This window comes from Marmota monax, unplaced genomic scaffold (assembly GCF_021218885.2).
Source record: "Marmota monax isolate L192 unplaced genomic scaffold, Marmota_monax_Labrador192_F-V1.1 WCK01_AAM20220418_F8-fsc00119, whole genome shotgun sequence".
In the NCBI taxonomy this organism is placed as follows: Eukaryota; Metazoa; Chordata; class Mammalia; order Rodentia; family Sciuridae; genus Marmota; species Marmota monax.
In genome coordinates, this window is record NW_026694771.1 from 5523946 (window position 1) to 5539024 (window position 15079).

Sequence of the window (15079 nt, forward strand, 5' to 3'; positions counted from 1 at the left end):
AGTGACATTGAATGTAGGTGACCTTGTTCAAGGACCAAGGCGGATTAGGGCGTTCGGTTTAGGTTCCAGGTTTAAGGTTTAAGATTATTCCTGCTGGGAATAGGGCGTATCCTGTTGCCTGAGTTCCCCTTGAGTTCTCACGGGATTCAGACAGTATATTTTGGAGATAGAAGCCCAGTGGAGGTGGATTTGGGCAGAGAACGTGGATTTCCCCAGAATGTGATTGTGGACAGCTGGTGTGAGTTCGGGAATAAAGAGTTGCTGTTTGAATCTACAAGCTGTGTGGTGGCTCGTGACTGTGTGCCCAGCCAGACTGCGGCATTTGTGCCCAGCCAGACTGCGGCACATAAGATTTTAGATAACTTACTCATGGTCTTTTGTATAATAAGGCAAGGTGCCTCACCATCCAGTTAGAGACATCATCTGTTCCCTACATCATGTCTAAAGAGTGAACATGTGATGTAAAATATGAATTCAGGAGCCTGCATTACTTAGAAATTTGGACTGTAAATGATCACATACTTACTGATATCACAGAACTTTAAGATTCATAGGAACTCATGAAATCATCAGATCTTAGCTTAGATATGAATTATTTTAGGAGGGTTTCCTGCTTCTCCAGAACTCTGTTAAATGTCCCCCTTAGAGAGTGTCTCTGTGGCAACACTCACTACACTTCAATATAATTGTTATGGGCAAGTTTTATCCCTCTTGTTTTTTGGGTAAACCCCTAAGTATAAAATTGGCATTTAATTTCTTGAGGTACCACCACATTGTGTCAAAGGCAGAGACTAGTAAATCCACAGCAAACAAAATGGGTGTTCAATAGATATTTTTTTCAAATAGTGAATGGATCAAATCACCTCTACACTCAAGATTTTCCATGTAACTAACACATTATTGTATTGAATCTTGGAGAATCAAATGACAACATATTCTTTTCCATTACATTAATACCCCTCTAGCAGAGAAATTGCACACATTTCAAAGTGAGAGCATTTTAATCAATAGAGAGGACAAGGTCCACCTTTAAATTCAGGTTCAATTGCCCTTCCTTGAAGCCACAGGACAAGCTTGGGCCTCAGGCCCATTTACCCAGACCTCTGTCACCTGTCTGATGAAGGCAGTGAGGGTTTCTGGTCAACAGCAGGGAAATTTCTTATAAAACCAAAAGGGTTGACTCAACAAGATCAAGCCACAACACAGGGATCTGACCCTTCTCAGCACAAACCCTGCAGACAATCTGAAGCAGCGCTACCAGAAAGTCTTTTGGGGTCCTTCATAGCACTAACCTTTCCATTGTAATTTGACCCATTGCCCTAAAGATGAAACAAAAGAGATAAATGTGTGAGATGCTCTAGCTACTTTATATATATATATATATATATATATATATATATATATATATATATATATATATATATAATCTCCTCATTTAACTATCCTAGTCTGACATGATATTTTTACCCCTAGTTGTAAGTACATGTTTGTGAGTTTATGTGTTTATGTGTTCACTGCCATATCAGACAGTAGGAAATCCAAAATGAAAACCAAGGTGAATCTGAATCCTGAATATTTGAATGATATTCTCTTCCTGGGCCTTGAACTCTCTGCTCTTTTAAACCATGAATCCCCAATTTTTGTGTGCTCTTTCTTTAATGAGTGGGTCTGACAACCTAACTTTATAATTGTGTATCTACTTGAGTCTATGATTTCATGGCTTTCATCCGTACTCATGAAAATGTCTCATTCACAGATATCACTTCATAAAATGTTTTTCCTGCTTTCTGACAACACTGTTTTAAACTTATCTCAACATGTTTAAAGCATATTTAAAGATCTCTCTCTCTCTCTTTTTTTTTTTTTAGATATATGACTCCTGAGACAATAAAGCATTATTCTGAAAGCAAAAAACTACTTAGCTTCCTTAGAAAAGTACTGCTCAATTGGGTATACAATACTAAGAAAGATAAAGGGATTCCATCAAGGTAAATGCTTTTGAGACTTATAAAAAAATTTTTTTTTAAAATTCCCTTTTCATTCTCTTTTTAATTATAACCTAAATACTTTGCAAAATATTTTTAAGTAGCTTAAATTACTTGTATACTAAACAAAAATTACTTTAAAAAGGAAAGACAAATAATGTTCTCTTTTTTTAATTGAGATAAATCTCATATAACATAAAATTAACCACTAGTTATTTTCAAGTGTACAACTCAATATTATTTTGTACAATCACAGTGTTGGACAACCATCAATTCTGTCAAATTCTGTAACAGTTTCACTAACCCAAAAGAAAGCCAATATTCATTTAGCAGTCATTTTGCATTCTTTCCCTTCTTTCTCCAACTCCCAGATAGCACTAAATTATATTCTTTTGCCTGCTCTGAATTTTAATAGAATCATCCATGGGTAGCCTTTTATTTCTAGCTTCTTTCACTTACCATAATGTTTTCATGCACATGAACGTAGTATGTATCATTAGCATGAGGTTCATCCACTTTGTAGTTTATATCAATATTTTACTCCTTTTTACATCTGAATGATATTCCATTGTGTGGAATATAATTTTTTTTAACCCATTCATCTGATCATGGACATTTGGACTGTTTCCACCTTTTGGCTAATATAAATAGCACTGTTATAAATATTTGTGTAAAAGTATTTGTTTGAATGTTTGCTTTCCATTCTTTAGATAATTTTATATTTAACTTCTTGATAATTTTATATTTAGCTTCTTGAGCTACCACCAAATTGTTTTCCATAGCTGCTAAACAATTTTAATATTAGAAAGTATGAGTTCTTCAACTCTATTTTTTCTTTTACAAAACTGCAGTAGTTATTTGAACTCTCTTGAAACGCCATATAAATTTTATGATTATCCTATCTATTTCTGCAGAAAAAAAAAATCACTGACATGTTCATAGGGGTTGTATTGAATCTGCAGATGCACTGAATCCGCAGATGCATTGAATCCGTCCGTTGCTGTCTGTAGTATATAATTTAGCAATATTAAACCTTCCAATCCATGAAAATGGAATGGAATTTCTCTCTTTAAAAAATTTAGACCCTTAATTTCTTTTAGTAGTATATTGTAGTTTTCAGAGTATAAATCTTTGGTTAAATGTAATTTTAAGTATTTATTCTTTTTAATGTTGTTTTAACCAGAGTTACTTCCTTAATTTCATTTTCAGACGGTTTATTCCCACTGTATATGCCATGTAAAAATTAAGATAATTGTATTTCTTTTTTTTTTTTTCAATTGTATGCCTTATGTTTCTTTTCTTAGAACTGATGGGAAGGGATATTGACCCTGTTTCTCAACAGGAGTTTCAAAAAGTTTGTGGCTACTTTAATCTACCACACTCAAATGGCAAATGTTTATGTTTGTATTGCATAGCTTTAAGAGCTTTTAATACTGATTTACGCTACAACTCTTCTGAGTAATCATTTCTATTGATTAAATTTGAAAAAAAGGAGAGAGATTTGAAAAGCTAGTATTGGCAGTCCCTGTAGTCTTTAAATATTATCGTTCCTAGGTAATTAGTGGTACAGATTTTGAAGTCAGGTGTCTCAGTTTAGAATCCTAGCTGCATGATTTATTAGCCAAAAGAGCTTTTCAGGCCTCAGTCTCCTTGATCTGGGATGGCTAAGAAATTATGTGTGTCAAAGGGCCATTTAGATGAACAGTAAATTAGAAAGACACTTTTCTAAAGAGAACCTGGTTACGAAAGGGATAAGATCAATTACTATGTGATTGTTTCTCCAGATCCCTGAGGGCACATATACATAACTATCAGGTCAAACGTTCACGTGGATCCACTATCCTATTACAGCAGGAGTGGCCAAGCGGCCAAGTGGAACCAATAAACAAAATAGTAAGTAAGAGGCAATATAGTATTCCAGGAGGAATGAAGAAGTTAACATAACAATAAAGATTTAAAGGAAATATGAATAGCCCTATAGTCTCTATTTTTTCTCCTTCAAAATTCACTTATCTGACACCAACAAGACAGATTATAATCAACCATAAATTTAAGCAAAAGGTATCACACGTGCAGTTCTGTGCCAATACAGCTTTGCTGCTGGAGGAGATCAAGAACAACATTCTGGAGAGCGGACCAAGAAGGGCAGATATGTTGCTGTCATGACGTTAACAAGGCTTACCTTGGCTCCTTGCACATGCAAGCATTGCTTAAGGCTTTGGAGGACCCTGGCAATGTTTTTGTATTCAAAAATGTCATTTTCTTTTTTTTTCAAATAGAACACAAAATTATAAAGAGCTTCTGCCTCATAACGCAAATGTACCCCTAAGAATGGGAAAATAATCCAGCATTATTTGATTTATTAATCAATCATATCATTTAATTTTAAACAATATTATATTATTATACTACTTGAAAATATTTTTAAGTATTATTGTTATTATTGTATATAAAGAGTAAATTTTCTCATCCACAGTTATACTCTTTAGTATCATCCTTGGTATGAAAACTATTTTTTAAAGCACATCACCATTTCAAAATTTTTTGATAAGATTTGGGTCCATACTGTTCTAATATCACACATACATGCTATAATTCCTTTATGTTCATAATATAGGTAAGAGGAATTCTTATTGTTTTATTTAAAATTCAGTTTGAATTATCCATGGCTTATTCCAAAAGCATTTCTATTAAATGTTAAATAAAAGTTAATGAAAGGTGAGAAAAGAAGGAAAGGGAAAGGGAAAACTAAAGAGATTAAGCAGAAGAGGAAATTAAAAGGACAATGTCTGAGTCAGGATGACAATATTAAGCCAGTGGTGGCTGCTTTTCAGACTTAAGCATGGTGCTATGGCTACTAAGAGCAGAACTGAGTGTATAATGAACACTATTTAACATAATCCTCTTGTCAGATAAAACTCTCTCTTTATTTTACAGATACTGCTTTCTTCGTCTATGCCATAAAATAGTATTTACTGATGAATTTGAGTATATTGGATACCTTGTGGTATTAATGAATATATTTCCTATTATAATCTCTTGGATATCCCAGTTAAATGACATCTATGAGCATGAAATAAGATTCACTAACTACTATTTTCTTGCATTTTATATTCTAGAGGATCTACTTAAGGTAATATAAAATTTATGTGTGTGAATATGTTATGTTTAATGAGACTTTTAAAACACTAACTACAGACAATTTTCTAAAAGAATATATGAAATTTTCCTTCTCAAGACAGACTTTATTTTTTAAAGATGGTGTTTAGGGTGACTCAGTAGTAAATATGCATGCTTATAGCATTGATTCCATATTGCAAAAAATCAGTTTTAGAACAGTATAAGTCAAAGGGACACAGTTTAAATAGTATTATGAATGTTCTTAAACTCAGCAAGGTATTAAGCAGATGGATGTTCATTCTATTATTTTTATACTTTATACTTTTATTATATTAAGATAAACAAATGAATAGATAACGTGACAGATTTTTTATACTTGAAAAAAGTCATAACTGGATTTTTAAATGCAAGGACAGCAATATTCTGTCATACGGATCTACAGTTTGTAGTATAAAACATTTTTCGCCAGAAGATTTAAATAAAATAAATGCATATGATGTTTGGACAAAATAAATAAATCTCAAATCTTGGCTGTAAAATTTAAATGCTGTTGCAGAGTCATAGTAGTGGAAAAGAGTGGATTCAAATCCAATCACACAGTGCTTGGTAAATTCCAAGCTAGTCAGAAAGAACATAGGGGGTATCAGAATTAAAAGGAAATTAAGCAATCGGGGTTAGGTTTAATAGTGGTAGGGTAAAGAGTGTCTTAACATCATTTAACACACACTGTGGTGAAAAAAACATTAAGCTAGAATGAAGTCAACCTTGCCTCTGATTTTAGTTTTCTGTGATGAGTTGTAAGCTATTCATCAAGTTACTGAACTTTTCCCAACCTTAATTTCCTCTACTATAGAAGGGCAGTGTTACTAAGTGATATATGAAAATGCTTCTGGATCCAATAATAGATGCCTCTTTTAAAAAATATTTATTTGTTAAATGCTTCTATTAGTCTTTGTACTTTACCAAGTTTGAGCTGCTGCCCTAGCTATAGTTGGCTTCATACAGTCAAGCTTAGTTAAGTATCAGAACTGGACTATAAAGACATCATTGTACTTTATGGAGATACCGGGAGGAAACTTCCTCTGTGCAATCCTTGTCTCTACCTTCAACTTAACTTCAAATAATTACCTCCAGAATCAAATGATTCTTAACTCAAGAATCATTCTTACTGCTCAATTTGCAACCTGGCACTTGTTTCTCTTTTATTTTTTTTTACCCTTTTTTCTATTGATTTCAGCTCTGCCCCTTTTCATCCTGTCTTTCAAAATCTCCAGTATGTTCATAACAACAATTTATCAACTATAAAGGCACCAGTTATTGCTTTCTTCATCTATTTCAAATCCTTGCATTACAAGATTTCAAATCCTTACATTAATTCTGTAAGCATTTTTGGCTGTTTGTTTTACATTAAAGGACCATGACACACTGTGTATTTGCTTGAATTTGTCTTTTCACTGCTGCCCCTTATTTCCAGGGACATTTTATAAATCTGCTTCTTTCTATCTATGCCTATACTTGAAGACCCATTCTAAGTCAATGGTCCTGAGTGCCCCTTTACAGACTGCATTGCTGAACCTGTTGGTCTTTGGTTTTTGGTGGCATTTTAGACATTCAGACTCTTAGATGCATCAGAGAAAAACCTAACTGGTGAAATTTAAGATATTGTGAAAAATGATGTAGTAAAATTGAAACCATGACCATGTAATTTCTTCTTAAATCAACAGATGGCAGCAATGAGGAAGAACTATTTTTCACACACCTGGAATATTTTTGAGTCAGTAATTTCATTGATTGGCATCATAGATATAATACTTACTGAGACAAATTTCATTAATTATTATTTGAATTTCATTGAAGCCAAAGTGGTCTTTATGAAAATAGTTCGACTCCTTCGTATATTACGCATTTTGAAGGTAAAGAGCCAGTAAATCACTCAATTTCAGATTTCTCCTGTTTCATGAAATGTGGCTAAAATCAGTTTACTTATGGCAACTACTTTCTATTGGGTTGTTTAGATCTTAAATTTTAGCTCCCTTTGATGAATCAAGTTTTATAACATTTTATGTTATGAATAATTAAATTAGGGCTGGGCTTGTGGCTCAGTGGTAGAGCGCTTGCCTGGCATGTGTGATTCTCAGCACTACATATAAATAAATAAAGATTAATCAATGACTAAATATAAGAAGTAATAATAATAATTTAATTAAATTAGAAATTAGTTTATCATGTGAAAGTATAGACGTACTCATCACAGCTTTTCCTTTTAACAGAGAGCAGATGAAAAATTCCATACTAATACAAGTTAACCTTGAAATAATTTTTCTTTTTATAGATACAAGAAGGTGAAAGATATAGATTATAAAAAACAACATTTACTCAAAATAGTCACAGGAATAAAACAAACAGCATACATTCACACAAATTAAGAACAAAAACTACATGTGCCATGTTATGTATATTCATAGCACTGTTATAGAGTGGTATCAAAAATGACCTTTGAGTATCGAAAATGTGCTTCTTATTTTGGTACTGGGAATTGAACCCGGAGCACTTAATCACTGAGCCACATCCACAGCCCTCTTTTATTTTTTATTTGAGACAGGGTCTCACTAAGTTGCTTAGGGCCTCTCTAAGTTGCTGAGGCTGACTTTGAACTTTTCTTGCCTCAGCCTCCCGAGCTGCTGGGATTCCAGGTGTGCACCACCACACCTGGCTCTAAATCATGTTTCTATAACAAGTATGATGTGTGGTTTTCATTTTTTGTATGATTATTTCAATGACATGAAACTCCATGACAAGACATGTAAGGATATATGGACGCAGATATAATTTCTCTGATTCTTTTGCTATTCGTACACAGGCATGAACCCATTTAAGCAGTGTGTGACATGCTAAGCTAAATAGACCAATTTTATCAAGAGTTTAAGATAAAATTATAGAGTGCTTATAACTTTTATTTTGCTACTGAGAGGCATAAATCAAGTAGGTTAAAAGGATGCAGTCAATACTTTAGTATTCTATGGAATAGTAAGTAATGCTAGTGTGCAATCTAACCCAAGGAAGGCAAGTCTAGTCTATTTTAACATCTAGTTAGTTCTTTCTGATAAGAGGGAGGATATACAGAACCTACCAAAAAGTTTGCTTAAAGAAACTGATAACCCATCTAAGAAAAATTTTTTTGCTTATGGATTCAGGAAAAACAAATTAGATAATCTCTGCACCAAAGGAATTTGTTGTAGAAGGAAAATGACAAGTATTCTAGGTTCCAAAGTTATATAGTAGGATAAATGCAAAACAGTAGTATGCAAGTAGTAAAGTAAAAAGCTTCCTTTATTAGGTGATACTTGAGCTGAATCTTTTGGGGATTAGTAGCAGGTGGTTGGGGTGAGAGTATGGAGATTATGGAGCATAGATAGAAAAACAGAGGGAACAGCTGTCTCTGCTAAAGTTAGGGAGCTGCCCAGTTAAAACATAGAAGCTGGAGACTTAAACCCTTGGCAAAGAGGAGAAATTAATTGTGGAATGTAACTGGGGATATGGTAGTGGTAGGTTCTCACCCGAAGAGACCATCTAATTGGAAGTTTTATAGATTTAGCATGTGAGGGTGTCAGTATATTGTAGATAATCATTTTACAACTAAACTCAGAAGATAAGTCACATTGTTTCACAAGAACTAAAACCATTTGAAAATAGCATTTAATACTCCATAAGATGCATATATAAAGAATAAAGTTATAAGCTACAAATAGGTACCTAATATTATCCATTATGAGAAGTAGTTTTAGTCATGAAGTTATAAAAGACAGCATGAATAAAATAAGAACCTTGGCAGTTTACTCTAGTTACCTTGGAAGGCACATAATTTTTCATTATTAATTTTGGTTAAACTGATCAACATATAAGCAAATAAAATTTGTGCAATTTATATATATATTATACACACACACACACACACACACACATACATATATAGAGAGAGATTTGTGCAATTTACAATAGTTGTCCTATTTTTCTCAGCTCATAACTCCAAAGTTGCTGCAAATAATAGATAAAAGGATGAGTCATCAGCTGTCCTTTCGGTATGCTATACTAAAAGGATACATCCAAGGTGAAGCAGATGTCATGAATATAATTGATCGGATTGCAAGTTCTGAACAAATTAAACAGGTGAGAAAAATTTTAAATACTAGGAAAAGACTTCACTCCTTCTACCCGGGTTGACCTCATCCATTATGTTCTGAATCAGTACATTTAGCTGTGGTCTTTGACTCCTGGTGTGTTAATTAATCTCTGCAAAAGCTTAAACTAGTCTACATTTAAATTTCTTGCTAATATGAAACAACATTTCAGTAAGTCTTGTAAATCAGTTTTTGGTCCTCGTGAAACTCATATGTAGTGGTCAGCTTTCTACCAATGCAAGCTCCAGGATTTATTAGGCTATTGTTGTATTAGATAGGAAATACTGGAAAGTGAGAAGGGACGGCAGTGTAGGGCAGAGGTTCCTCATAATGCCTAAAGGCTTCCTACAATCTCCTTGTTTTTTCCATAGTAAACAGTAAAGGAAATAAAAGTGAGTGATCTAACAAATAGAAGGAAGTAAAGAAAACAATAGTTTTCTACATGGAAACCTTTTGGAATTCTCTCATTAAGCAGATGAGACGTATGAGAACAAGAGGGGTTAAATGGTCAACTCAAAGTCCCATAGATAGTAAGAGGCAGAGACAGTGCTAGGGCCTAAATTCTAGGTTTCACCTAATACTGTCATGTGCCCACAAGTTTATTGTCCAGGTAGAATTCAATATTTGCCTCCAGAAGTGATTTAGAACATTTGACTATTATATTTTATGTGCGCAAAGCTTTGTAGTTACAAAAACAAAAACAAAAAACTGTATACTCGATGTGTGGTAGAACACAAAAAGTAGTTTTTCCTCTCTTCACCACACAACTTTAAAACTGATTTCCTGAGTTTAGTTGTCTTTTTTAACCTCTGATATTTAGTCCTGGAATTGGAGGATGCACAGGAGAAAAAGCAAAAGGAGTTATATCACTAAATTACTGTCCAATTTTTGTCTTCATTTCAACTTTCAAACACCCTTAGCCAAACCTTTTATCAACCTTGAGGTTGAAAGCCATTCCTGTGTCCCAAATTTGTAGGGTCTCGTAAAGATGAATGGTCAAGTAACCCCCATGCCTTTCCGAATCAATAATATTCTAAAGCAAGTTACCTTGAGGAAAAATATATGAGGTGCCTTTAGGCTTCTCCAAACCAGCCTAGGAATGCCATTTCTTGTTTTCTGCAGTGTTCTTGCTGAAGCAAAGAAGCCTTCAGGGCTGGAGGTGTAGCCTAGTAGCTCAGTGGTAGAGTGTGTGAGGTTTGATGATTCTTAGCATCGACAAAAGGAAAAAAAAAGAGAAAAGAAAAGAAAGGAAATGGAAACTTTTCATTGCACAAAATTCAATTCTAATCCCCCCAAAGGTCTCCATCATACTTTTCTACAAAGTTTGATTTGGTTAACTATCCAAAAGTTGTAAATGTAAAGACATTTTATGAAGTTTCATTTTTCCAATAGAGATAATAATATTTCTTTTGTTCTGTAGATGTTATTAATTCAGGTAACAAGTAATATGGAACAAGCTATGAAAGAGCTAGGTAAGTACCTTTCTTCCTACATATTTAGCATGATCATCTTTTATCATCATGATTTCAGAAAAACAAGGATTTCTTTTATAACTAAGCTAATCTTTAAGGAAACTTATTTCCAATAATAATAATAAAGTGGATAACTTCAACAGTCATCATAATTGTATTTTCTAGTATAAGTGGGTATAGTGTAATATTACCTCCACACACTTATTCTCACTGCCAGATACAATGAAGATCTTTTAATTTCTGTTTAAATAGTCCATACCTGCATGCCATAACTAAGCATACCATTTTATATCCTTATTAGTTCCATTTTCTTCCAAACTTGTGTCTTCCTGAAAAAATGGGGAAAGAAGTTCCTTTTTCTCTTCACTGCCCACAGAGCTGCCATTCAAAGTTTAGGGTTACACTGAATTGAATACAGAAGTGTGCTGCACAAGTCTTAGGAAAAAGAGGTCCAGTACCAGGTAGTAGGCAGCAAAAGAACACAGAAAAGCCTGATAATGAGGCCAGATTAGCAAGACTGTGTATGGCAAACAGTTACCAGGACAGATAAGAGGTCATGATCAAAGAAAAGTCCAAATGTAAAATCTGCGTGGATAAAATTTTCCAAGGAGCCAAGAATCCAGAAGAGATGAGCAGAAAAGCACAATGGATGAGTCATCTAGATACATAGGCCGGGTGAGAGGACCATAATAACCTGGATGAATGAAAGGGTTTAAATCAGAAGGCATATCTGAGCACACAGTCCATAGACAAAAATCCTGATCTAAGCAGAATAGAAAAGTAGATCATGAACACCCAAGATTTAGAGCCCCAAGCAGCCTCCCAGTGTCCAGGGCCAATGGGTCAATATAAGTCTTAGTTTTAGGGTAAGGGCTGTCTATCCTTTCCCATGGGCTCAGGCACAGGTGTGAGCGCTGTCAAGAAAATGGCAGAACTCTGATATTCCTCATAAGAGACCATTGACAACAGTGAGTGTGTCAGGGAGAGGTTCATTTCCCCATGTTGAAGGCTTTAGTCCATTAGCTATTGTCCACATGAAGCATTTACAAGCATATTCTCATTGCATCTGAAAATAATTTGTTACTTTTCAGGTTACTTAGAGTATGATCACCCAGAAATCGCCGTCACCATGAAAACAAAGGACGAGATTAACGTCATGCTCAATATGGCGAGAGAAATTGTCAAGGCGTTCAGGTTAGAAGGAATTCTTCATAAAATTGAAGGTGCTGAAATTTTTAAGGTAAATTGAAATATTTTTGGAGCAAATATATTTACTTCATATGTAGTCATTCATAGTATTGGAGCCTGCTTTTGACTCTTTCAATAAATATCATCCTTGAGATATAAAAATCTCACTTAAAATAATTATTTAAGGGCAAGCACCCACCATAGAAAGGTTTCTTCCTGTAGCCTCAGTGGTCAACTTCTTTTTCCATTTTAGCCCCCAGTGAAAGATCATATCTTTCTCTCAAACCAATGGTCTAATTAATCTAATCTTCATCCTTCACTACCATGGATATCAATGTGTTCTTGATAATTATCTATGATACTGAAATAACATTTCCCATACAAGCCATAATCTATGAGAATGCTCAGGTGTAGGATTAGGACTAACTACATTATCTTGGCCCAGAGCCGCGGGTGCTTTGCTCCCATCTGCTTCCTCTTTCGCTTCGCTCCGGGCAGAGAAGCTGAATGTGTAATCAGCAGTGGATTGTAAGTACCCGAGGCAAAGAAAGCTCAGTGTGCCCCGCCTTTCTTTCTTTTTTTTTTGAATATTTTTTATACAGGGAGAGTTCGTGGATTGGGATTGTTGGCTGGGCTGTGGTTTCTGTGCCAAAAATCCACTCCGCGGGAGCCACCACTTGCTCTCTGATTGCTGTCTTGATGGCTCTGTCTACATTGTCCGGCAGCCACATCTAGAGGTTGGAGCTGGGCTGTGTGCCGAGCCCTGCCCTCCGAAGGCTGGACCGCGGCCTCGAGCGCCTGGGTCGCCTGTTCGCCGCTGCACCTTCGGGCAGAGCCTGCTCTGGGGTCATTCTGCATCCCCATGCGAGGGGACCCGTGCTCCGGAGGAGGGGGCTGGAGAGCCGCCGCAGCAGCCGCTTGGGCCCCGGGTGCCAGGCACCGGGTGGCGGCGCCGCTAAGGTCACGCCCGTGAGTGCGGCCCCGGGGCAGAGGCGACGGCGGCAGGGTTTCATTTCTAGAAATCTGGACTGGAAACAGAAGCAGCAGTTTGTATAATCCCAAGAACTTGCTTATGCCAGGAAGCTGTAAGGGCAACATGAATATCATTGAGGAGATCTAACATGGCAGCGGGTGGGGAGAGATCAAGTCTCTGACCTCTTCAACTGCGCGGGCATAGGGAGCTGTAAATTGTATAAATGCTGATTGCTCAGGATCACTAGGCAATGCTGAGCTGACGTGGATCTGGGGCGTACAGTCTGGGCACCTCAGAACACACACACCGAGCCCGGATCGGCTGCATTCAAGCTCCAGTTTGCCTGCCTCTCGTGACTCAGCACTAACTATCCCGCTGAAATAACTGGTTGGCCCTTACGAACTTACAGAGGTAAAAGCCAACCGAGCCTTCATAGGCAGTGGCCACAGGATTGAAACGGGGATTGGGAGAGACAGTCAGGACCCACCCGTTGCATTGGTCATCCGGCAAAGGGAACAAACACGGTCACCATTTGCATGGGATACCACCTTGGCAGAGAACTGACGTCACGGGCGGAGGAGATAACTGCATTGAAACCAGCGCGACAGGGCTCCCAGGAGCAGCAGACCTGGCGTGTAGCCAGTATTGTGGTGAGCGTCACAGGTGAGCGCGGCCTGGCTTGAAGAAACACAAGAGAAGGCCCTAGGCACTCAGGATTGGAGACCCGCCCAGTCTGGGACCAAGAGCTGCTGCACAGTGATTGGTTCCCACCTATTGAGAGGAGAAGCTTGACCCAGTGGGCACAGCTCCACCTACTGGAAGAGAAGTTAATCGAACTCTATGACTGCATTTATTATTATTATTATCATCATTTTTTTAAATTTTTTTTCTTTCATTTTCAATTTTTTTGTTGTTGTTCTTTAACTTTTTTTAATGTTTTTAATTTTTAAAAAATTTTTTTATTTTATTATTATTTTTTTTAAATTTTAATTTTAATTATTTTTATTATCATTATTATTTTTGTAAAAAATTTTTTTTTCTTTTCTTTATTTCTTTATTTTCTAATTTTTTTGTGTGTTTTGTTTTTGTTTCTTTTGTCTTTTCATTTCTTTTCAATTTTCTTATTCCCCCTTCCTTGAATTCTACCTGCCTACTCTCATTCTCTTTAGTGACTTCTTCCCTTCCCTTCTAATATCTTTCCTCCCAAGCATCAAATAAATTTATAAGAGTAAACAGAAACTCAGCAGTCAAACAGAACAAGAAGTAACATGAGCAGCATAAAAAAGCAAGGAAGAAAAGGAGTACAAACAATGAAGGACAGCCTAAATATTCAGGAGGACCTAGAGTCAGCAGAAAAATGGTCATATAAAGAACTCAAGGAATACCTTAGACAGATGGAGTGGAACCTTAAAGAGGATACGAGACAGCAAATCCAAACAGTGAAAGAACACTTTGAAAATGAATTACATAAACAGATAAAAGAAGAAGTTAAGCATCTTTATCAGGAGATAGAGATTATAAAAAAAAATCAAACAATAATTCTAGAAATGAAGGAAACGATAAAACAAATTAAAAACTCAATGAGAGTATCACTAACAGAGTGGAGCAAGTAGAAGCCAGAACGTCAGATAATGAAGACAAAATATATCATCTTGAAAAGAGCCTAGCCAACTCAGAAAGGTTGGTTAAAAATCATGAGAGAAACATCCAAGAGATATGGGATAACATAAAAAAAACAAACCTACGAGAAATCGGGATAGAAGAAGGTACAGAGATTCAAACCAAGGGAATGAGTAACCTACTGAACGAAATAATTACAGAAAACTTTCCAGAAATAAAAAAGGAAATGGATATACAAATTATAGATGCATACAGGACACCGAGCACACAAAATCACAGTAGACCAACGCCAAGACACATTGTTATGAAGATATCCAATACACAGAACAAAAAGAAAATATTAAAAGCTACAAGAGAAAGGAGGCAGATTACATTCAGGGGTAAACCAATAAGGTTAACAACGGATTTTTCATCACAGACGCTGAAAGCGAGAAGATCCTGGAACAACGTATTTCAAACACTGAAAGACAATGGATGCCAACCAAGAATTCTGTATCCAGCAAAATTAAGCTTCAGGTACGACAACGAAATAAAAATCTTTCA

General features: G+C 35.8%; 1 protein-coding gene across 1 annotated transcript in view; it reads left to right on the forward strand.

The window, feature by feature from the left end:
* Positions 1–15079, forward strand: part of Slc9c1 (solute carrier family 9 member C1) — a 74966-nt gene that overhangs the window by 41038 nt on the left and 18849 nt on the right. The window contains exons 14-19 of the mRNA XM_046425210.1: positions 1869–1988; positions 4923–5118; positions 6830–7018; positions 9123–9272; positions 10704–10755; positions 11847–11995. Coding sequence (XP_046281166.1) covers positions 1869–1988; positions 4923–5118; positions 6830–7018; positions 9123–9272; positions 10704–10755; positions 11847–11995 — 856 coding nt within the window. The remainder of the gene's footprint in view (positions 1–1868; positions 1989–4922; positions 5119–6829; positions 7019–9122; positions 9273–10703; positions 10756–11846; positions 11996–15079) is intronic.